At 39.9% G+C, this 25,732-nt stretch overlaps 1 protein-coding gene across 6 annotated transcripts in view; it reads left to right on the forward strand.

Annotated features, from left to right (window-relative positions):
• Window positions 1–25,732, forward strand: part of snx29 (sorting nexin 29) — a 149,392-nt gene that overhangs the window by 72,682 nt on the left and 50,978 nt on the right. For all 6 annotated transcript variants that reach the window (XR_006399360.1, XR_006399359.1, XR_006399358.1 and 3 more), the window contains exons 15-18: window positions 3,669–3,775; window positions 22,685–22,801; window positions 24,209–24,264; window positions 25,464–25,545. Coding sequence is in view for 1 of the 6 variants with exons in the window: in XM_044337314.1 (XP_044193249.1) it covers window positions 3,669–3,775; window positions 22,685–22,801; window positions 24,209–24,264; window positions 25,464–25,545 (362 nt within the window). In the remaining 5 variants the exon portion in view is untranslated. The remainder of the gene's footprint in view (window positions 1–3,668; window positions 3,776–22,684; window positions 22,802–24,208; window positions 24,265–25,463; window positions 25,546–25,732) is intronic.

The following is a 25,732-nucleotide window of genomic DNA, read 5'->3' on the forward strand; positions in this document are numbered from 1 at the left end:
GGTTGCAGTATTACAGAACTTTGACGTTTTGGTTTGAGTTCTGTGTATTTCTGTTTGTGTATATATGTGTGTGTGTTTGTGGTTTTGTTCCAAAGTGTGCTGTAAATTAGTGCAAAAACAATTAGTCCATTACAGGGGACCTATTATGCTCATTGCCATCTATATTTTTATTCTGGGACTCCACTAGAGTAGCTTTGCATGATTTATGCAGACCTTCAGTTCAGCCTCTGTCTCTCACAGGCAGTCTTAGCTCCTGTCTCTTTAAGGCCTGCCTCCTGATGAGCCCACTCTATTCTGATTGTCCAGCTTTCTGGAAGCCTGCCGAGGGGCAGCTGTATCAGAGTCGTGTTAAGTTACCACTGATGCAAACCCAACATTTTCTGCTTTATTGCTTCATATTAAAAGCTTTTAAATGACTAAATAATGGAAGACTTTTATTATAGGAAATGAAACGTGTTCCTCACTGAAGTAGCAGAGCTTTGTTAGCAGCTGCTATTCTTCAATAATAACAGTTCTACATAACACCATATAGAGATATTTGGAGCTCTTTGTTCAGCAGATCAGTTAGAAATAATGCAGGGAGGAATAGTACAAGCAGAAACAGCCACAGTGATGATGATATTTGATGAAGAGCTGCAGTCAACCATCACACCTGGTAAACAACAGGTAAACAGCTTATTTTACTTTGCCCTGCTGTGTAATGGAAAAACACTCACAGTGTGCCAGCTCGACTGGCTCAACGTGACTACCCCCAAAACAATGGAAAAATGCCATAATGTTAGCGGAGCACAGCAGTGAACTCGTGCGCTGTGTGTGGAGCAGATGACCATATAAAGAAATCCATCACGAGCCAACGTTGGCTTGGGCTGAAAGGAGAAGAAACAGTTGGAATCGGAATGTTCAGAGCTCATTCATACGTTTACGTCATTATTTGAAACTTTGGCCACGTTTAATAAGAATATCCAACATTGAAACATTATATACATGACTGAAAATAAGGAAAAACATAATAGGTCCCCTTTAATTTATTAGTTGATTGCAGTTTTGATATTCAGTTAAGTTAAAAGTGAGGAGTTGCAGCTTTTCTTTAACTCGTGTCATTATAAACTGAATCCTATGAAGCAAGTAGTAATAACAAAGATGATCAGCAGCCTAGTTGAAAAGTCTTACAATGGATGGGATTGTCAGTCATGAGGCAGCAGCATCCTGGCAGTCACAGGAGTGGGTCTGTTCATAAAATGTTACAATTATGAAATTCAAACTGACTCTTAACACCCGGGACTAGATGTATAAATGATGTGTACACACAAAAACCATGCAGATAGTCATTTCCCACACATAGAGTGTTATTTATAAAAAAGGATGTTCGCACCTCTCACAGACTTCAGACCAGGCGTGATATGATAAGGTTGAGATGGAAAAATAATGATGAGATGGCATCTAAATCTTAGAACATTTCGTTTTGATTGTTAGCCAGCAGTAACTGTTTTTTTTTTTTTTTTTTAAATTTTGTCCTCTACATAGTGATATATAAAATGTCAATCAAAGCCTGATATATAAACCAAATTTAGATTTTTTGTGATGAATTTTATATTTCTTTCGTTAGAGGGATCATTTTGTTACCCTGTTTATGTTCTTTTCATGTTATCCATGTGAAATACTTTGTAAAGTCTGTTTTGATTACTGCGCTGTAAACAAATGATCTAACATTTATTATAAAATAATAATGATGATTAAGGTATCAGCGCCGATAGTGGTTTATAAGTAAATGATGACTTAATGATGCGTGTGCCATGAATAGCCACAGCTGCACGTAATGACAGCTGCTCCGGCATTGTTGGAGAATCGTGTCGATGGCAACAACCGGTAAAGTTGTACTTCTTCTTCTTTGCTGTTCTTTCATTGTCAGGTCCCATGAGTGGTAGAACAGGCAGAAGCATTGATACATATATGAGTTATTAAGGGAGAAGAATGCATATATGCAAATTTTATGCATCTGGGTCCCGGAATGGTAAAATGAATTTAAAACACAACAAAAAGTCAGTGTTGATTAAGGTTTCTAATTCAGTATCTGATCCAGAAGCACTTATCAGTGGCAGCTATCATAAGAGCGTATCAACTTTTCTAAATATGAAGAAAACATACTTTCTTGTTTATTTTCTTTATGCATGAAGGACCGTCCCTCATGAAAGGAGGAATTGCCAATTTCAAAGAGCTGATATGCGATTCCGACATTTGCGAGCCTCTTAGTTAATGTCGGTCTTTTCCAAACTCCAAACTGATTTCTCCTTCAAATCTTTCTTCACCCTCATGATGGTTTCCATCAAGCTCACCAAAAAGTGATTTGTAAAGGTTAAAGGACATGATTCTTTACTGTAATGGCACCCAGTCATACTCCCCCTTCTCTAAACATGTTCTGGTAAGTTTTCCTTGAGCAGGGCCACCCAGGTACCATGCTGGTACTCAGTGAACATCCCCAGGGTAAATAAGAAAAAAGTATCTGTGGTGGAATGGGCATCAGTGCTGTTATTTGTATATCTATACCTGCCTGTTATTCTCAGCAGCTTTCTCCCCTACGGTTCCATCTATGTGGAATTACAATGATCTGGCTGCCTTCATCAATACCTGCCTCACTCTGTCTAGACATTCAGACACTTGCTGGGGGTCCACTCCTTATCCAATCACAGTCCAGCCGTATATTTTCTAAAGATCCTCCCTGAAGAGCCATCACCACAAGTTTATTTGAGCTCTGTGGAGCCTTTGGACATGCTAAATTTCTGTCTGTACTTTATTTTCCCTTTCTCTCTCTTTGTCTCTACTCGTATCTCTTTCCCTGTCTCTCCCTTCTAGCCTTCAGTGTGTTTGTCTGGGTGTTAGCTGTGCATGGCGGCGGTGAAATAACGGTGCTAATTTGCTTTTGCGGAGGTGAAAACACAATCCGTCTCCCACCCACCCCTCTGCGAAGATACAGAGCTCCAACTTCTGCTAAGTTCTGCTGTTCTTTGCTGAGGCAACCCGATTACTTGATGTTTATGGGCTCAGAAGAGCTGCTCTAGGCTCCGCCGTGATGACTTCAGCCGGTTAGCGAACTACAGTAATGCAAAAAAACACAATAAGCTCCGTCTGAACAGAAAGAGCAAAACAGGCGATGGGTGACAGAGGGGAGAAGTTTATGATTTCGACAGAACAGTAAGAAGTTTTCTCAGAGAGAAGAAAATGTGTGTTTTACACATTATCTTATAGTGTATTCATGAACCAGAGTATTTGTGAGCTTATGCATCTTTCTGTGGGTGTGTGTTTGTATGCATTTCCCTTCATGATTGTATGTTCTCTGTAATGTGCGTGACTCATATCTATTTCGGTGTGTGACATTAATTAAATAAAATGGGGATTCATGACTCTTGCTTGGCTGTTAACGTGTATATTATATAGATCTGCTGCTCCCTTTGTATTGTTCTCTCGCTGCTGAAACAAAAGCACCAACCAGCCGCAGGTGTCACAACTCGCTGCACAAGACGACACAATGTGCATAATTGGCAGAAACCCACTGTTTATAATTGGGCGTGAAAAGAGTTTTTCCTTGCAGTTTGTGCCTCTGACATGTCACAGCATCTGTACATCTGTGTAAATGTAGCTGCGCTGTCTCTCTCTCTCTCTGTCTCTCGCAGCTTTGTCAGTGTTGCGGTCGAGTGAAGAACAGGCCCCTGTCCCTCAGAGTAAGTGCATGGGTGACATTGAGGAGTTGGCCGCCAGCTACGAACGCAAACTCATAGAGGTGAGTGCTGTCTTTGGTCATTTCTTACTACTGTGTACTCATGAAGCAAATGTTAGACTTCTGTGTTCCAGATGTTGATTTTTGCTGCTGGGTAACAAATGATCGTAAATTGGAGAGTTGCAAATGCAGAACATTTTGTCTACATACTATCTACAGCATATGCTTATTTGCTTTCTTATCTTGTTAGATAAGAAGATTGATACCACTCTCATGTCTGTTTGCTAAATATGAAGCTGGAGCTGCAGGTGATTGGCTCAGCATAAAGTCAAAAAATAAAGTAAAATTTATTTATAGAGAACATTTGAGAACAACAGGAGTTGATCAAAGAAAAAAATTAAGATGCAGTAATTAAAACAAAACAAAAATAATAACAACAATTTTATCCTAATATTAAAAATTAAGGGGAATCAAAGGCAATTTGGACCGGTGGCAGGTGGAAAGAGCTAGCCCTGAGTCCCCGCTGGTTGCCAGGCAACCTCACTATAACAACAAGACTTCAGGAAGTCACTGGCTAGCACATAACCCCTGTTAAACCACAACTTGTCATTTTTACACTTCGGTTTTTGTACGGATTAAACAAACAAGTATTATGAAGTGAGCTTTAAAGGTGCTGGTAGGTGTTTTTGTTTACATGTAGAAGGAGCCAGGCTAGCAGTTTCCCCCAGTTTCCAGTCTTTATGCTAAGCTAAGCTAAAGCGAATACATGTATTTCCAAAATTTCCAAATTTCTTTGTGAAATTATGTCACCTTCATATAATTACTATACATGAATAAACCATGGTTTAGACTACTTGTAGGTTGTTGTTTCTCAAAATTACAACCATAGAAACCCTGACTGCCTTTGGTTCCAAGTAGGAAGTTGATTTTTCAGTCTAAGGTTTATCCTGTTTGTTTTACTGAGGAGCACAAACACGATTTTTACTTCTGCACTTCACTCTTTGTATCATCTGCCAGTGCCAGAACCTTAGACAGCTTTAGCTGTGTTTGCTCAAGAAGAATAGGGCAATTCACTAGATTTCTGCCAAAGTCCCAGCTGCTGCCACACAATTTAGCAAAAAACAGTGCTGGTGCCAATAATCTTGTGTGTTGACAGTAATTTAATTTCTGTGTGGTAATGATTTATTGATGTCACAGAGGCACTAGGAGCTTTGCATAGAGAAATACCTGAATAGGTACATTAGCAAGCAAAGTTTAAGAGAGGATGATAGAGCATGTTATCAGGTTTTTTGGTCTGTTGAGAGCTGTTTAAGGGAATGGAAAATTCTCACCAAACTACTCAAACTAAATAAAGCAGAATTGTACTTTCTGCAGTTGCATTGATTTAAAACTCTTAACTACACCAAGGGCTATTCCCTGAGCAGGTTCCCCTCGAATATATTGATCACAATGTATGTGGAAGATCTTTTAATAATTGGATGTTGGGCATAAGGTTGCCAACTGTGTGAGTGATGATGGGAGTGTTTGTCCAGTTTGCTGTCAGACTGACCAATGAAGTAACAGCTCCAGTGAGAGTGACATCAGCAGAGGAAAGTAAAGGCAACGTCTAGTGAGGTTTGTGTAGGAGGAAGAGGGGCGTCTACATCAATAATTAATATTTTATATTTCTTTAATAAGAAATATTTCCGCCTGTGTTTGGCCAAACCATGTTTTCACTTATTCATGCACACGTATGTGTGATACATTTTTAATGGTATTTACTTATTTATTTGTTGATTTGCTCGACTGTCAGTCTCAATGGAGCTTTCACAGTGAGGCTGGAGGACTGTTGTGGGATGCAGGCTCTCCCCTGGTCCCAGGCCAGCCAGGCCTCAGTGGCTTTGTTTGAATGAGCCCGTCATGCAGAATGCAGGTGTTTTCCTTGTTCATGATATGTAACAAGTTGTCTAGCAGAAATATTGTAAAATGTTACAAAGTGGCTGCAGTGGCAATGCTAGTGCTGGCCTTTTGGCGAATGATATCAGCAAGTGTCATGAGCACAAAGCAGAGGGAACAAGAAAGATGCGCAGCATGAAGGAGATACAGGATGTTCTCATTATCGTTCACCCACCGCAAATGTTTTCAACAATCTGGTTTATTGGGAGTTGACATATCACTGAAAAGGGCAGTGAAACAGTTTTGTAATATTTGTATGAAATAGGTAAGAAAGAAGAAGACAGAAGAATGTGTGGCTTCTTCTGTGTTTGTCTTCATCGAGGGTCAGCAGCACTACTGTCAGCCCTGATGTCAGGATTCAGAAATTGTGTGATTTACATGAGTAGCTGTCAACACTCCTGATTCAGCTGTCTTGCTTCAGCGACTGAGACAAAATCTGACTGACCAAGTTATTGATTTTTGAAAATGTCACATCGAGCCTTGTTGGATACATACAGACCTGCCAGACACAAATAAATATTGGACGAGGCTCAGCCTTCATTAACCTGGGAAACACGCCCGTGTTTGTGACCTGGTTCAGCTTTTAATTTAATGATGGCAAGGTGTTGTATTGACTAACTTTGTTTATATTTGAGCCAAATCTCAAGGTGCTTTATGCTCTTTTCCTGCTGTGTCCTCATCTGCTCATGTGTCCTGCCAGGCTGTGAACTGTGCCCAGGGCAAGAAAAAGTCTCAGAATAAATGATCTAAATGAAGGACATATAAAAGTAGGGTGAGGCAACAGGGCAAACTTTTCCTGTTGGTCACGGTCAATGACCGACAACAGACAACGGCCAATGAATTTGGGTTGAGGGTACAGTAAAGAGTTTTAAACACAACATCTGCCCATGTGAGGTCTTGATGTCAGGTGAGTTGTTCTGTGTTTTGAAGGACATTGTTCAGGCACAGAATATCATCGAGTGAAGCCTAATAAAGCCAGTTCCTTTTGAAATTACTGATTACAGCACTTAAGGAGTCAAATGTGAAGCCTTCAATGCTGATAAGGCATAAATATAAAAGCACTTTTTTTGCTGATTTAGATCAGCAAAAAAATCCATTGTTTCTGGTTTCCTGATGAATGTAAGTCCAATATTCACTCTTTACCAGCTCTGTTTCAGTTTCCACTAACTCCTGAGGCTAAATGTGTTGCCAAATGTTCACCAGCTAATCGCTCGCTTTACCTGTCTGCTGTTTGGTGTTTGGCAGGTAGTGTACAGAGGGTTTATCAGAGCTTTTTTTATGCTGGAAACATTGCACAGCAACAATGGCATTGCACATTTTATGGATTAAACCAGCTCCTGTAGACAGTTGCGCTGTGCATTGTGCTCCTTTCTCCTCTTCATAACATAACGTGAAGTGCATTCAAATATACCATTCTGCTTGCATATTTTGGCTTGGTATATGGCCCAAAAGACTGGGCCAGATTATCCATGTATTGTATCGGGTGAGTTCTCGGGTGCACCGGCCAATTTGCTGTGCTGGGGGCACCAACGTGAAAAAAATAAAAACATAATGAGTTTTCGTGGTCAGAAACGGCAGATACACCATTTATAAAGCCCTTGATTTAGCTTTTATTCATTATTATTCATATTAATAAGAATATGAATAATAAGAATAAGAAAACAGTTGAATAAGAAAAGTAGCCGCTGCTGTGTGTCTTTCAGCACCATGGAGGTGTGGAGAGAGAGAGACACTGTTTATTTCAGTAATAACATTAGTACCCTTTATTGCTGATAGACAATATGTTCAAAGACCTGTGTGGAACAAGTACACCTTTGTATCCCTGCGTGCTATGGTTCATACTTAAGTTTTATTTTCTGTTTTACAAAGATGAGAAGGAAAATCAAGTCCTTTACAAATGTTGTAGCCTATCTGCCGTTTCTACAAAACAAACTCTCCTTTCTCCTCCTGCCAACCCCACAAGATTTCTGACCAATGAATGCAGTGACAGCTCCCGCGTGGCTTTTGTTGTTACGTTTTGGTTCGCTCTGAATTTTGCTGTGTGAAACCAAACGGAACCAAAGGGAAAATGCAACAAAGTAGGAACTCGTCCACTGACTCGAGCCAAAGCAAACAAACTATAGGTGTGAAAACTCACTAAATCATGCTGTAGAGCTGCAGGGCTCTTGGAGATAATCATCTATGCCCTTTTCACATTATAAGTTCCTTTACCCCTGGTCTATTTGCAAATTACTCCAGCTCATGATTAGTGGTATGGTATTCTTTCTCTCTAACGTATTATATAGTTGAACCTCTGAATTTTCACAGGTTAACTTGCATTTACAGATTAAGAAACTTTGCAAATTGAAAAACTTTGCTAACTATGTTAGAAGTACGGCTCAGTAGTTACCTCTGTCACCTTAAAGAAAGTCTTAACCAGCAGAGCCAACTTTGTGGTGTCTTTATGTTCTCTTCATGTTTTCTTTTTGGTTTCCACTTGTAGGTCAGGTGATTTGGAGAACTGGTAAATAGGTGTGAATGCGAGTGTGGCTGTGCATGAACATGGTTAATATACAGTTCAGTGCAGGAAGGAATCGGGGAGGAAGTGTGCATTTCTAACTGAGTGATTCCAAGATCTTCTCCTGCTTCCATCTTCCTCACTCTTTCTTGCCTCTTCCGCTCTCTCACTCCTTGTCACTCCTTGTTTCACATCCCCTCTTTCACTCCTCAGCTGTGACAGTGAGAAAGTGATATTAGGTGCGTTCACGTAAGCGTGCCTGCGTTCACCATGTGCGATGTGCAAATTCCCATCCGGATGAGTGGGATTTCTCACATGAAACTGCACGGATGTCTGATCTAAGTGGGTTTAAAAAGCTATCAACAGTGGGAGGGCACTTTAACGTATCCCAATGGAACAGGCCTGTCTGAAATGAAAGACAATGGTGAAAAAAAGAAATCGAGTGAAAGACAGATGAATGGATACAAAGATAAAAGCAAGAAAGGAAGAACATGAAACGTACAGTATAGAAAACCAGAGAGGATGGAGGCATAATGGTCACATTCTGTCGTTCTTTTGTGGAGAGCATTTTAATTTTCAGCTTTATCGGGTGGTACTTTTCATTGTGTGTGCGAGTAATAAAAACAAATTACATAATGCAGCGAACATGTCCGCTGAGATTTCTGGGACGCAGCGAAACTGCATGACATTGATCTGTGAGTCTGGAGTGATAAGGGAAAGGGTAGGCAGTTAGTGATGTAACACATCCTCTTATCAGCGCACACAGGCTGTTGGTGTCATGCTGGAGGTATACAGTACAGAAACCACCTCCCTGAACCTATAGGCCTGCAAATCATTCACACTCACCGGGATATGACTACTGATTTTTCATTACACTATGAATTGTAAAACAGGAATAATAGCTGCATGGATTTGGCATTTTGTTTTTATTATTGTACAGTATGTTGTGCCCTTTGTACAGAGGAAATTTTAGAGAAGGAGGCTTTCTCAACTAGATGAAACAGAGACGAAGGGAATAACCGCCTCTCAAACTCACCTGGAACCTTTTAAGCCACTTTTGGCAGTTGTGAAAGAGATGTTCAAAGACTCTTTCTGAGTGAAGTCAGGGTATATTTGTGTTTTAGAAAAGCAAATTTAAACCCTTTTAAGAACTTACTAATGCTACCTACAACTGGGTTAAATACTAATTGAAAAAAACAACCTCTAAATGAAATAAATCAAAATTACGGCAAGGACAGATCACTAAATGTCTATTTGAACATTTTAAATACACAAACACATATACGACCATCTGTCATCACATGTCCGAGGTTCCATATTTAATTCACACGATGAAAGCTGAACCAACTCCATGACAACTGAGCAAACTCTTGCTGAAAAAGACTCTGAGATGCAGCTGCGTCTCACTATAAAAAGGATAGAATGAGAAAATTCTTTGAGTTTATCAAAGCAAATAAGACTAAAACAGATAATTTAATTTTCACGCTTGTGTATAAAACTTAATGGGGCCAAGTGGAAGTGCAGGCACTGTAATAAAAGAAAAAACAACTGCAGGTGCCTCTCTTTTAGTTTCAAATTAAACTAATCTTGACATAGGGTTTTTAAAATTGCCTGAAAAGCCTTAAAGATGGATGCAGTGATTTGTATGACTTATCAATCTCTGTCTGAACAGCAGGTCTATGTCATAGTTTACTGTACCCTCCAGAAATAACAGACAGATTTTGAGAATAAAATGGGTTAATCGGCTAATTAGAGCAGAGATCCGACAGAATTGTCTGAAGAGATAACATCACTGTGCAAACTAATACTCGTTTTGTAGTTTGTCCATTTGGCTTGTGATCAAAATGTGTTGCAATGCTTGACTACGGATGGAAAAAGGCAGAAATCTCAGCAGCATGTGTTAAATAACCCTCTCAAGCCCATGCAGATGCAGTATGTAATGCCCAGTTTTCGCTATGGAATAATCTTACTCAAAGCACCTTCACGTTTAAATCATGAGAAGCCGCCTTGATGATTAAGGTAATTTAGATTTAGAGGAGAGTCGCTTGTGCTTCAAATTGAGGCCTCATTACATCATATAGTAGTGCTGTAAACTAACTCGTCTGTAGCTCAAAGGCTGGATCATCCTAACCCAAATTCTCCAGCAGATGTCTGACTCATATCCAATAAGCTAACAGACTACATTAGGAGTCTTGTGACCATAGGCGCCTGAGCAACGGAGCAAGTGGAGCAAATGCATCCCCAAAAATATGGTTTTGCTACCCCACTTTTCAGCAACTGACAAAAACAAGTGATAAAGAAAAAATCACACATTTTTGGACCACACTTTGAGGTGGTTCAGTTGAACCTGTCGCTGATTAATGGGAGCAGGCTGGCAGCGCAGCGAGAGAGACGGACAAACAGAACGGAGCGCAAAAGTGTCTGAATTAACAAACAGTCAAATGTTCAGCAGTGGAAAGAGACTTATTTAGACCTCTACAGACTATTTGCTTTAGTTTATGTTTTAATCAGACTTTGGATGGAATTATTTTTAAATATGAGGACACATCGCTCCGTGTAATGAGCTCATATCTGACTGCTCTGCGCTGTGCTTTCATTATTATGATTATAATAATAAACAGGTGGGATTGGAATTAGACTGTGAGGCCGTTTTATTCATCCAAAGTGTTTTTACTTTGTTACAATTGTCAGACTTTGAAGGTGGCCTTGTGAGTATTGAGAATATCAACCCTCAAGTTTAACATTGTTTAACCAGGTTTAATTATCCAAATCATATTGTGATGTGTTGTAAATCTATTTCATTTATATAAACTGTTTGTCCTTGTTTGACCTTGATGATGGCCTAGTAGCCTGTAATTTACAACCATTTTAGGCCACATAGTGTTTTTATAAATATAATTTCAAATATGAAATAGCCATGCTTCTAATAATTCTTTGTTCCGATCCATACAATGATATACTGTTCTTGGTTTTCATAGCAGCCTCAATCTAACTAATCTAGACTAGTGCAGGTGTCTGTTTCTTCACGTAATCCAAGAGGTTAGGTGGTGTCGAAATGCAGGAAATTTGTTTTAAATTTTTTTTCTGTGGGGAGGACCTCCTGACCCCTCCACCAATTATGTGTCTCTCCAAGTTTGCCCCACAGTTACAGCAGATATATATATTTTTTGTTTTGTTTTCCCATGGTGTATTTTTATATCTGCTGTGTTGTATTGATAAGTCGAGGGAGGCTGCTGTTGGAAGATAGAGAAGAGATATGGGTCGAAACTTCCAGTGGGATCAAGGATTCTCTCTTTGATCCGCAAGCTCATTAATTAACCATAAACAACATCAAGAACAAGAACAACAATTACAAGCCACCGACTCAGAAATTCCTCTGTTCAGAGCGGAGATGCAGTAATAACCGGGAGAACATGAACCCATATGCCTGTAAAATGCCTGTTGTCTTTGCTGTGTAATGCAAGTGAATGTGACCCATGCAAAGCCAAAATACTGCATAATGCATGCTATTCTTCTCAGAATAATGCAGGTGAAGCTGCTTTGAAGTGTTCACACATGCTCAGAGTACAAAGGCCTTATTAAATTCCCTTTTACTTGAATTATTTTTGTGTTTTATGAGAATCTGTATGAAGATTTCTACTGTGTCCAGATTTTTGTCCAGACACTAACACATACTCTCTAATGTCTTTGGATACAACAGCACAACGCCGTTCTGTGTTTCAGTTACAATTCATGGGCTTTTTTTTTTTTTTTTGGATGAATGTTTTAATACCTACAGTACAGTAAGACCATCACACCAGTATTAAATCTTAATGTTCCTGCCATGGGGGTGTATGATGGGCGTCTTTGTTAAAGTCATACATTTCATCTCTGCTGCTTCTACTACTGAGCTCAATGAGGCAATAACTGCTGAAGTCACTCATGATGCTTTTGAAGCCATGCAGTAGAAGTGTGATACGTCAAAGTCTGTTAAACAATTCTTTAATAACACCAGTGGCAGATTTACTACTCAAAATTCTTAGCAATTTTTGCTAACAATGGGTCCTTAATTTTTGGCAGAAGTAAGCAAAAGCTACTTTATTCTAACATAACCTTGTTTGACTGCTTAGCTTACATACTTGTTTTGTTAATAATTTAAATTATTATTATTATTAATATTTGATACATTTTATTGATGTTAAGGTTACAAGAGAAAAGGCATATATGAGTTTGGCTAGCGTAACACGTAACGTAATCTGTTGGTTAAGGTTGTAGTGTAAATATCCCCAAATCCAATAAAGAGCAAGACAGAGCTGCTAACATTACCCTAAACTTTTATAGCATCCAGGACCAGTTTCCACACAGTGAGGAAATATTATAGTGGATGTGAATGGGTCTTTTTTAAAGACATAACCTGTAACCTAACAAACTAAGGTAGTTACATAACTATATACTTCTTGGCCATAGAAGTAACTAACTAGCTTACAGTAAGCTAGTTAGCTTACAGTAAGCTAGTTAGCCAGACATGTTGCAGCATACGTTAGAGCAGATGAACTCACTATCCAAAGTTTGACTGACCTGCTGTGTCTACTCACAGTTGCTATGCTATGATTGAACAATCTCTGTTCAGGGTAGAGGTTTAGTAAAAAGTAAATTATCATAGAGATGTATTAGCTACTAGTCCACAACAAAACAATCATAAATCACAGTCATTTAGCCTCATGGAAGCACAGACTCATGCATAAATAAATGAAAACATGGCCATGTGCTGCGATAATCCATAACTACTGTACCAGAAGACTGTCAATTAATTCCCTGTCTTCATACTGGCAAAGTTCTGTCGCTGTATATTAAAATTTTGGCTCTTACTAGTGGAAAGTGACAACTTTTTGAATGTAAACCTAATCTTAATCTGTCCCAATACTTCTGCGATGCGTAGACTGGGAGAACATGCATTAAGTCAGGGCTTTAGTTCCCTTAATGTTCATCCGGTTTTGATGAAAACACCCCAAAATTAAAGCTGACAGACTGTACTTTAACATTGTCATCACTGCGGCGTTTCGAAGTAATAATGCTACATAACCAAAAAATGTGTGATCCAAGTGCTCATGGAGCTCGCTGTGTGATGCGGCAGTGACAAAGAGTCTACGTCTGTACCATGGGCCAGATTTAGCCTATTCTATAAACTCCCATTTCTGTCTTTTCTATTGGTCCATCTGCTGCTCTCATGCGCTCACACTTCTTAACTCATCTCTCTCTCTCTCTCTCTCTCTCTCACTCGTATCTGTTTTTTCACCTCAGTTCAGAGTGGACAGCACAGCTTGCGATGTCTATATTGGTCCTCTCTCACACTCCTTTTCTTCCTTGTTTTCCCCTGTCTCTCAGCCATGTCTCCTCCTGTTTAGGAGCAGCTGTGTTGAAGTGAGTCAGAGAGACAGATAGAGACCCAGGCTGCGTTTAGATTTACATAGTAACCCCGAATTGGCTATGGGTGAGGCCTCATCCAGTTTAAGATGTTTAAATGAACCTTTGATACCCTGCGACTGGGTCTCCCTTCTGCCATGAATAAAAAAAAGATGAAAGCCGTGCTGTCCTGTTCACTATGAAATCCCAGTCGTAATATGAACACTAAGTACTGCCAGCCATTAGGTTTTATTTAACATTACAGTACATGATATTACTGCACATCCTGAAGATGTGAATATTCCATTTTTTAATAAATGTTTCTATTGAATTGGAAAGGAGACAGTGCCCAGGATTTAACTTGATGAAATATTAAATCAAATAAGTATTTACATCAGAAAGAGTTAAAATAGACTTTTGGAGTGTGTTTGGGGGAAAAATGCATACCGTATAATGGTGAAACTGGTCCCAGTCTGGATGAGGATCTTTGTTATACAGTACGTCAACTTTCAAGTATGTCTTCTTTTTCAAATATGTTTCCAGCTGTTTTCAACAAACAGCAAAAACAGTCCAAACATGACCTCTAAAAAACATGATTTGTGTGTTATTTAAGTTTCCTGCTTTTTTCGCCACAGGGCAGCTCAGTTTACTGTCATAGAAACAGGAAAATATCCACATTTGAGAAGCTGGAAGCAGAGAATTGGACATTTTTCCTTAAAGAATGACTCCAAATGATTATCAAAATAGTTGGCAACTAATCGATTAATTGACTCATTGTCGCAGCTCTAGTTGTGTTTATACACAGTTGCTTCTGTATCTTCTGCCCTTGTCATGCTGCCACTTACCGATACAGGCCTCCACAACACCAGAAGATACAACTTAACATTAAGAATATGAAGAATGGAGGTGTCCGGGTGTACTTAATCCCAACATCCCCGGTACAGAGGTCATAGCACCCTGATGAGGGCAAGATAGCCCAAAAAGGTTTGGGGAATCAATTACCGTGCACTGGAGAAGAGTTGTGCAAGGTATTTTAATTTTGATGACACTGACCCCAAACTGAGCGAGTTGAGTACTTAGGTTGAGAAGAGTTTTTACTATGCATGTAAATGTTGCAGCTGTATGACCCTGCATGTATAAGCTCTCACTCTCTGTCCTTTTCTTGCCCCTCGTCTGTCTGCCTGAACATTTCTAGGTTTCATATTCTCCCTCTTGTCTTCACCTCATTTTCTTTCACCCCACTCACTGTATGCATCCCTTCTAATTACAGTTATTAGGTTTTGGGTCAGGTATACCACTGCTGCTCTTGCTCTCTGTCTCTTTTTTGGGAGGTTGTGTGCTCAGCCAGAGCTTTCTTAGCCGCCTTTTTATTCAGGCCAGCTCTGCTTGGCGCAGCTCAGATCATATGAAAGGGGGGAAAAGAGAGGAAGAGGCTCACAGATTCTGTAAAGATGGGAGAGCAGAGGAGAGGAGGAGGATAAGGCATTGTGTGAAGGAGGAGATAGTGTGTGTGTCTGTCATAGGCTACTTTTGGGGACAAATTTCAGACTAAAGACCAGTTAATTGGGGACGGCTGGTTCAACTGGGGACAAAAGCCGTGTCCCCAATTGGGAAAAAGCTGATTTTTGGGTCAGTGGTTACGGTGAGGGTTAGGATAAGTCTCCAGGAAATGAATGTAAGTCTATGTAATGTCCCCAAAAGTGACCTAGGATAACGTGTGTGTGTGTGTGTATATGCACGGTTTTGAACGGCGTGAATGTGTTCATGTGAGAGCGTTCGGTCAGCATCACTTGTGGCAGTTAGCTGTGATGACTCCAGCAGTGCAGACAGTTACATCATACCAAGCAACCCTTCAGGCCAAACAAAATGTCTGCTAACAAACAGCAATTTGCATCACTGCTCTGATTTGGCCCCATTTTCAGCCATACTAGGTCATAAAACCTTACTACACATCAGATACATTCATTCTGAATGTATGCAAGAGATTATATAATAATCACTATATACAAATGTAAGCCAGTAAAAGCTAAACTGAGCTTGTATAATTTTTTTTTTTTTTTTTTTTTTTTTTTTTTTTTACAAATGTTGCCCAGTATTTGGTTTGCAATCATGTATAAAACATGAATGATTGTTTTGGAAGTACAGTGGGCACTGAAGCTGCTTATACGTGGAGTGAAATTTAAAAATGTCTAAATATTTGATGTGTTCTGTTGATCCTTACAGACTGTTTGAGTGTCATACAATTCAACAACAGTAAAAATGTCTTTGTATTTTGGGCCATTTACTGTAAATTGTACAGTCCCACTTTGAATTGAGTAACCAATTTGTCTTTGTTGCATAGAGAATAATCAACATAGATGGTGATGTTAACTGCAGAGCATACGTTATATGGTACATTTGTCATTATTAATCATACTGGGAGATGATGTGTTGTGATTAGGGTCAGTTCAGAGTTATTTTTTTCCTTTCACAGTCCAGTTTCAGCCCTCTTACTCTCGCTTAGTTAAACTTTGTATACTGTGATTAGTACAAATTATATCACGTCCATGAATTTTATGAAGAGAAATGGCTTAAGCTGTGGAAAACCATAGTCCGCAATTACCTTTTTGAAAACGTGTTCCCAGAGGAAGTATACTGTATGTTGTCTGAGTTTTTGCAAGTTTTTTTTGTTTTAAATTTCCACAGTCCTCATAAATGCAATGACTAATGCCCCATTCATGCCTAAATAAGAAAACTAATTGATTGCAAAATAACTTAATTCCTGTAAAATAAGCAATTAACTTTTTTTTTAGTTAAAAAAGTTAGTTTTTTTTAAAACAAAGTCATGTTTATTTTCAGTGTTTATCACCAAAACACATTCTATGTATCCTCGACATCTAAGAAACATGTTGAATACTTTTCCATCCTCATAAAACATTTGCAAAGCTGATTGTTTACATCCGTGTTTGCTAGCTCTGTCTTCTCTGCTATGTTTCTTGGCACATTACTGCCACCAACAGTTAATCAGTGGAATAGCATGAGGCTGGCAGCAGGAATGTGCATCATGTCGCCCACATGCTCAAGCTACAAAGTATACAAATAATAATAGTAATAATAGTAATACAAATAACAGCAGAGGAGAGAGCCACTGATTAAAACAGTGCTTTACAGCCTTGCTAGTTGGTCAGAAACTTCACAGGGTACCTTTAAACCTTCCATACTTAAATGTTTCTTCAATTGATTGGTTAGTCGTACGCGCTTTAACTTGTGAAGTTTCCAGGCTAAACCCATGACAAGAATAATGTACTTCTGTAAGGTGATGGAAGTATTTACCTGTTTAGTAATTAGCTACATGAAACTGGTTGTTTAGTCACATTTTTCCAGGTAGTGAGCTGTGAAATTTCAGTATTTCCCAGCTCAGACGGGTTGTAAACATGCTGCTGATTTTGCTTGACCCGGCTCCTCAGGCGAGACATTGCATCACATTCTGGTCACTTTAGCCCCTGATCTTTGATTGTTAGATGGCCTTGGGGGGCTCCGTGTCTGAGCCACACAGCTGTGGCTTCAAGGCTCCAGGTTGGCTGTAGCCTAAAGCAGACAAGAGCAGCCTGTCAGGCCTCTACACAGTTGACTTGTTGGGCTGTCAGCTTTATTGTGATGGTTTTATGGTTTCACATCGAAAGCTTTTCAACTTCAAACTGCACCGGCTTGAAGGAAATTATAAACTAGTCCATCACCTTCAACACTAACAAGTTCCCGTTCAGGTCGTGAGTGTCAGGGGAGAAAAGCTTAGCTAAAGTGGACACACATACACCCCCACACACACACACACCCATCCTATGACGCACAAATCTGCAGTACTGTTAGAATTAATATAATTTTTCTTGCTTGGGATCCAATTTAGGTTATTGTTTGTTGTTATTTTGTATTTCTTGTCTTTGTTGTTTAATCATTTGTGCAATTAAACTAAACTCTAATCCTAACTCATTCTGATGTTGCCCTTTAGCTTTTGAAATGTCTCGACAGCCACTCTGTGCTGTGCTGATCTCTATTTTTTCATTTATTTTGCTATTTGAATGAGATTTTTCTGCAGCCACTAATTAGCTCTTGTCCTGCAGATATTTATTGGCTGATGCAAGCCTGAAGCGAGCCTTTGGGTGGCCTTGACTAGGGAAAGGTCAGCTTGGGAGTGGGATAATACAACATTGCATATAAGGTCCAGGCATGAGTGAGTGAAGACTGAAAGCTACTGGCTGTGCATCCTAATGGCTCTGCCTTAATAACAGTAGAGAAGATGAACTTGCCTGTTTCAACAAATTGGCAATGCTAGCACGTAGCCACACAGCCACTCCTTAATATAGACCACCGTAGAATTAGCACACTCCAATACAGATTTACACAAGCCAACACACATGTGCGCTCACACACACATACCGTACTGTACATGCCGACGCTCGCGCACATGCACTGCCAGAGAATGACAAACTGATTAGCTCCCTCTCACTGAGAATTAATTGGGTTTCTTCACGCTTAAAATTAATTCCCTCTTTTATAATGTCCTATTTAAGAGTTGTGGCGCCTAAATAAATAGAGGTGATGAATGGCTGGCGTGTCGAGGACAGTCGGGAGTGTTTTACTGCTTCGAGGGCCCGATTCATGGCTGTGCATTCTCAGTTCCTTGATTTGAAAATGACAAGAGGTGAGGCACGCCTGTTGGACCTGCGCACAGACTAGATGAATGAGATTTAAACTCTAAAGTGTGTTCGTGCGTCCCTTTCCTGTCATTCATCATACCATTTTGCCTACTCTTATGTCGGGGGTTTTCAAAAACAAACATCAGGGCTCTCTGAGGATACAAACAGAAACATAGAGGTGTCAGTTTTGGGGAATGAATTTTTGAGCTGGAGACAGTTGTGTTTTATGTTCAAAGATTACCATCAGCTGTGTTTTATTGCTTTGCGGCCCTATCTGATCCTGTGATTTCTAACGTCTTTGTTGTTTTAGAGACATACAGATATTGACTGAGCCCATAGGTATACCGCTTTTATTCAGTCGGAATAAAAAGTGGCAAGGCTGGGGATCAACGCAGCCCAAATGGTTTTGATGTGAATTTCTCACGGTCTTAGTTTAACACTACACAGATTTTTGATATGAAATACTTTTTATTATATTTCATTATTTCTCAGACACTCCTTTTTTTTTTTTTTCAAGAAGTATTGAAACAATTATAGCTTAAAGGGATTGAAGGCCTTGTTGCAACTTGTTTATTTTATACTTAGATTACTGCCTATAGAGCTCAGGTTGTATTTGACAGCATAGAGATTTAACAGCCCGCCTGAGGACACACACGCTGTTATTTACTTCATAACTTCTGAGCGGCAGTTAAACAGTAATATCAACAAACAAAGAGAGACTGACCCACAAATCAAAGTGGAAACTTTTTTCATTAAAGCAATCACGTTGCCTTGACGCTAGGAATTGTTAAGAGTATTGATTTATAGAGGCATCAGCTTATTGTTATTATTTATTGTATCGTCAGTGTTATTTAGCAGGTTGAGTTGTGATGTCTGATGCTTTACATTGAGTGAAATATTCATACAGTTCTTCAGATTCTGCCTGGTTTGTCCAATTTGTTCAACATTATCACTCTGTCACCCCAAGCTCAACACCTTCCACTTATGAGTGAATTATAGACATAAGCAGTGCAGCGACAAGTAACTGGTGCAGTGCTATTTGGAGAGATCACACAAGACAATTTTTTTAGCATCTTGTGTGAAATTGACTTTAGGATTTTCTAATTCATTTTAAGCCATGCTGCTCGTGTCTCCCAAATGCACAGCAGACCTCCTGATTCAGAGTGTGATAGGAGCTCCTGTGGCCTCGCTGTATGGTGATGAGTACTGCAGTCTGGAGTGAGGAGTAAATGTGATTTCACTTTTGCAAATTAGGGCTTCTAAAATACTGAATCCTGGGGAGCTTAAGCTAGTTCATTTTTATATTGCTCCTTGTAGGTGCAACAGCTTAAAAGGCTATCAGTAATAAATAATCAAGGTTTATTTTACTATAAATAATAGAATTTAACTTGCATTAAATTCACCTCGGTGCACCACCCTTCGAAAAGGGTAAATTGATAGCCGATTAATTAATTTAGTCTCATCAAATATACTAAACTATCCGTTTGGAACTTAATAACTACAACCAAAATTACCATATTAATAACTAGTAAAGGCTGAAGGGTTTTGGAGTTTTGGCGGAGGTTGGCAGTATTCACTCTTGTGCAACATTAAATGGACCAGCATGTACGTTCAAAAGCATTAGGGGGAGACAAAAGGAAAATGGCGGCTTAGAACCAAAATGGCGGGGGTGAGATTGCGCGTTTGTGTGGGAGGAAATAGACGAAAGGGAAGATGGCAGACTTGGACCCAAAATGGCGGTTTGGACCCAAAAATGGTGGGGATGAGACAGCACATGTGTATGTTTCTTTCTGCCATGTACGGCATGAACACGTGTGAAACAAAGAAAGTATTTCCTCTCAGAGTGCGTGGTTGTGTTTAAGGCCAATTCAAAGTTTATGCACATGATCTGTGTAGGATAATGGTGCCAAGTTAGAAAAGAGATTAGCTTGCATGCAAGTCCTCCGAGTACGTGCGTGAAGCATGACTAACATTAACTTAGCAGTGTAGCTACCCAATAACCTAACTATGACAAAACATAACAACAATAAAGCTTAGTGAATAACTGCAAACCAAATCAGTACATGTACATTGACAAAAGGTAAGCAGTCCTGTGCTGAGCTGTGTACACCATTATGCTACGCTATGCCTGGTTAACATGACCAGTCCATGAAGGGAGAGGGTCCCTTGGTGTTTTTGTTAGCTGTGCTGCTTTGTTAGCTGGCGATTCTGTCTCAAGAAGAGACATATTTGATATTATTTGGCCCTGAGGCACACGTGTAGTCCCCACCTTTGGAGCAGACTGTTTCTGTGTTTTTGAAATCCGGTTGTCATGGCAACTGAAGGTTTGAAACTACTTTGATACCATTGCAGAAGACTCAGTACTGAATTTTATACAATTTTGAAACACTCACCAAAGAAGTAAAAAAAACAAAACTCTTAAATTCAACTGCTGCATCACCTCTAGAGGGCATCGGTGTGTGTCTGGGTCATAACGGTTAAGGATTGATGGACAAAGCTGCAGTCTGGCTCCAGACTGTGACTGAAGTCCGCCTCAACTGGGTGAATAAACTGGAGCCAGGAGGAAAAAAAATATAGAGCTGTTTTTCTCACAGAGCCAAGAAGAATGGATTCCCAGCAAACTTCAAAATCCCTGCGCTAGAGTTGGTGCTTGGCGACCAGCAGTCTCAGGTTCAGTGAACTGCAGGCTGCTTGTTTTCATGCAGACAGTTGACAGTAAGAATTAAATAGATGGTCAGCCATCATGTTAGCATAGGTCACAACAACTACTATCATCAATTATTAATACTCAGCACATAGATTCTTTATTTAACCTTTATTTTTCAAGAGATAACACAAAGTATGTGTGTGTGTGTTTCCCATTCAAGTGAACGGGAAAGTGGTCTCAGTCTTTTGGACCCTACTGTATGTGCAGAGTTTGACACTAGAAGGCTGTTTTCACATTTGTCTGCTGAAAGTGGAAATTTTCTCTGTGCTCACCAAAAATTTAAGGTGCGTCCCTACAAGCGTGATTTCTGACATCACAACTAGTTTGGGGCCAATCGTTGTCCAGTATGCAACTTACACGACTGTGATGTGGAACCTTGAATCTTCCAGTGCACACACACACTGAGAATGGACTTTACAGTGAAGTAGGAGACATCTTGTGTCCAGCAGTTAAACTTCTCAAATGAAAAATATTTACATATTCACAGATTCTGGATTTTTTTTTTTTATGAGGGAGAAGGAGAAGATGTCATTTGAAGGATTTTAACAAGATAATTGATGTTTTTTGTGAGAAAAAAACATATTAGACACAGATTATTATTCAAAGTAGAGTATTTTATCTACATCTTACAACACGTCTGGAGGGGATCTTTAGATTCACATAGATTAACCAAGTTTTGCATACTCACACCGGAGCGAAAACTGTCTCTTAACAGAGTTGAATATGTATGATTTTTGTTTGAGTTATTCATATTAAAGCTCTGCTGCTCTCAATATTGACTGTGTCTGAAATATACTACTGTATAGTGCCTGTTCTGTTCTGGTCATGAACGATTTTTCAATGTGATATTGTTGTAATATTACATTTTAGATGGTGTCAAAACAGAGCTGCACTTTGACATTTAACTCTGGGTTTTATAAATCGAGTTCATTATGATCATCATCATTGTTGTTACATAAGAGGCCTCTCCTCCTCCTTTATGGGCATGTGTGGGCTTCTAAATGGGATGTGAATAAGTTAATGTATAAAGGTTGGTGTTGGAGCAACAGAGGCGCAGCGGCTCGGCTCACCTATCAGCCAGCGACGGCGCTCTGCCGAAGCGGGCTGTGATAGCAGGTGTCCTCCATACAGCACAGTGTGTGTCACAGCTGTCAGTCTCCTGACAGAGACCTGTCCACACTGTCCAGCCTGGTTAGGCAGACAGGCCAGGGAACACATACACACGCACACACACATACACACAAACAAACACACACACACACACACACAGAATAGCCATATTTGAATGAGCACATACACACAGATGTGAATAACACCATGTCAAGGTTAGTTAGAGCTGAAGACAATTGATTAGCAGGCTGGCAGGAGTCTGACTGTTTAGGACATGAACTGGTTTCACCCCCTCACTCTCTCTCTCACTCTCTCTCTCTCTCTCTTGCTCACCCCTCTCTCCCTCCATCCCTCTCATCTCTGTCAGGGGTTTCACTGTTTCACAGAATCTGTCCTGCTGTCAACATTCATTACATCTCACCTGGAGCGTTCCTGCCTTTTGTGTGTTAAATGGAAACTGAGAATTGAATTTTTGAATGGACTCACACTATATATATAACTTGTTTACATGGTTTTCTATGGTGCAGTTTTTTGACATAATTGTGGAATGCTCTACAGCATGATTGATTTCGATACCTTTTTGTGTGTTTTGTTCCTATTTGTGTGTGTGTCTGTGTGTGTGTGTGTGTCTGTGTGTGTGTGTGTGTACGTGCGTGCGTGCGCTGCAGGTGGCCGAGATGCACGGTGAGTTGATAGAGTTTAATGAGCGTCTGTATCGCTCCCTCATGGCCAAAGACCACCTCATTGTCCAGATGAGACAGGAACTCATTGACCTGAGAGGACCGGTGAGTAACTGGACACACATACACAAACACACACACACACAAACTGATGTTTCCCCTCATCTAATTTCTCTGCAGGTTTCCTCTTGCCCCCCCCCCCACTCTCTCTCTCACCCTGCTATTTTCTTGCCTCTCCCTCTAGTGATTTTGTTTGACTTTTTATTTCCACTTCCCCTGTTTGTTTTGGCAGATATTCCTCTACGGTCAGTAGCTGCCAATAACAGTTAACTGCACTTTCCTGTATTCTCATTTTTGGTCAGCACTTCTGCACTGCATTTCCCAGAGATATCAATCAAACACTTTGTTTAGTACTTAATATATCTACTTCTCTGGTGATGAAATTTTACTCTTCTCTCTTTTGATGTCTGTTGATCAATTGTAGCTATCAGTGCTATGCTAACTACCCACTTCTTCTGTTAAAGGGCTATTCAAACAAACTACTTTTGCCTCATACTTTCAAAGTTGTCTTGTACAATAATGACAAACAGACACAGAATGCCAACATCTGGTCATGCTCAGGGGAGCTCGAAGCAGTCTGGACACAAACACACACACACACACACCATCCATGGTGTGAGTTAATGCAGCGGCAGTGATGGGAGCCCCGGGCGGACGATAGGACCTCTTATCCTCAGCTTCAGCCCTGCTCTGCTGGACCGCTCACTCTGTGTGTGTGTGTGTCCATCTTTGGCTCCTGATTGCTACATGCTTCCAGCCCCCACGAGCTGCTGCAGATGACCAAACCCTGGTCACTTTCTCTCCACCTCTATACCTCAGTGTGTCTCTCTCTCCACTTCTCACACTTCAGTTACTTTCATGGTGCATGTGTTTGTGTGTCTGTGTGTGTGTGTGTGTGTGTGAGAGAGTGTGAGTGTCACTCTTGGAGCATTTGATTATAGCCTGGAGGTAGGAGACCCTGTGGTGACAGTGTTTTAGCCCAGGTTTAGATAGTTTGTCAGGAAGAGCTGAGAAGATGAAAGGCCAGCTCTGGATGACACACACACACACGCGCACACACACATCCAGATGACCAACATCTGGACCTGGTCATGTTGTCCCTCAAGGGACCTGGAAGCATGGAAGGAGTGAAACAAATCATAGGCTTGATGAACTCACACACACATCAACAAACAGATACAATAGCATCGAGGGTGTCACATCTGGATAACCACTGTTATCCGACAGCAGCGGAGGACACTAACAGTGTCGCACACAACACATATGTGCCTGTAGAGGAATTCCAGATGTGTATTCCAGCTGAATAAACAGTATACTGCAGCACTTTCTACTAGGTGATCTGTGTGTATGCGTATGTGTGTGTGTGTGTGTGTATATGCTATATTTATATATGAGTTTGTAATGTATGTGTAATGAATCTCTCACTTTACTATCGATCTCTCTTTTTTCCAGGTTCCAGGTGATTTAAGCCAGACTTCAGATGACCCCAGCCTCTCAGACTTTGAGACGTAAGAATTTTTCTTTATCTTCTCACTTACACTTGTTCCCCCTGATCTCCAAGAAATTATGTTTATAGACAATTAATTTGCAGAAGCAAATATGTTTCGAAAGGCCAATAAGTCACATTTTGAATTATATTTTTATAAATTTTATCAATCTAATGAGGAAACATTTTTAATGAATATATTACTTTTGTTTTCCCTACAATGTCAGCTCTTGTATTACAATATTTTTCAGTATGTATAGGCACTTGTAGCACTTGGTTAAAGGAAAGTTTGACATTTTTGGAAATATGTTAATACAGGAGTTAGATGAGGAGATTGACACCACTGTCGTGTCTGTACAGTAAATATTTAAACTTATGCAGCAGGTTAGCTGTAGCGATGGTAAATATAAAGCTACTGCCAGCAGGTGGTTAGCATAGCAAAGCACAAATACTGGAAACAAGGGAAAACAGCTAGACTGTCTCTCTGTTAAAAGGTAACAAAATCCACCCACCAGCACCTCTCAAGATCACTAATTAACATGTTTTTATCTTGTTTGTTTAATCCATACAAAAAAACAGAAGTGTAAAAAAAATGACTCAGTCTTTGTGCTAAGCAAAGCTAACCTGCTGCACAAATATGAATATTTCACATGCAGACATAATATTAATAATAATACAATTTGTGTTAATGTAACATGCCATATTACCGCACTCCCTTCACTCGAACAAATGTTGTCACTGAATATAATCAAGGCAATTATGCTTTTTTGTCTAAGTGTATGTGGTGAAACAAATTAGTTGCATATAAACATCCTCTACTGTCTTTTTCTTGCTCCATTCTTTTTATCTGTTCTCACTCTTACCTTCGGATTCTCTCTTCTTTTGTATCTTGTAAGAGCTAACATCACACTCTGGCTTAATCAGTCCGTATATCCTAATAAAATCTGCTCTCTCAGTATAAGTTATTCTTTCTCTCCAATTTACTAAGTGAGCAAAGCTTAAACACTGTTTGATTTCATATATTCATTCATTCGTTCCGCTCTCAGTTCATGACCAAATTAGATTTGGAGGTGTTTTACCAGAGTGAGCTGTAATTTGCTGTAGCTCTCCAAGCGTAGTGCCGACACACTGTTGATGTTGCTGCTGCCAGTGATAATGATAATGATGATGATGATGATAATGGCGACGGCAGTGAGGATGGTTGTTGTTTGTGTCACTCAGGGCTCATCGCGCTCTCATCAACGTGTGGATCCCCTCTGTGTTCCTGCAGGGCAGAGCTGCCAACGCCTACCACGTCTATCAGGTAAACCTTGACATGTCTGTTCGAGCAGTGGATTCTGTTTACCGGGCAATACTAGCAAATAGAGTCCTCTCATCATTCTGTTTTTACTGAGGTACACATGTAAACAAAACAAAACAAAAGAGGGACAGGGTTACAAGTTCATTAAGCCAAGGAGTGAGGGAACAAATGAGCAAGCCCTGATATAATC

The sequence above is a fragment of the Thunnus albacares genome, chromosome 20, assembly GCF_914725855.1.
Source record: "Thunnus albacares chromosome 20, fThuAlb1.1, whole genome shotgun sequence".
NCBI lineage: Eukaryota > Metazoa > Chordata > Actinopteri > Scombriformes > Scombridae > Thunnus > Thunnus albacares.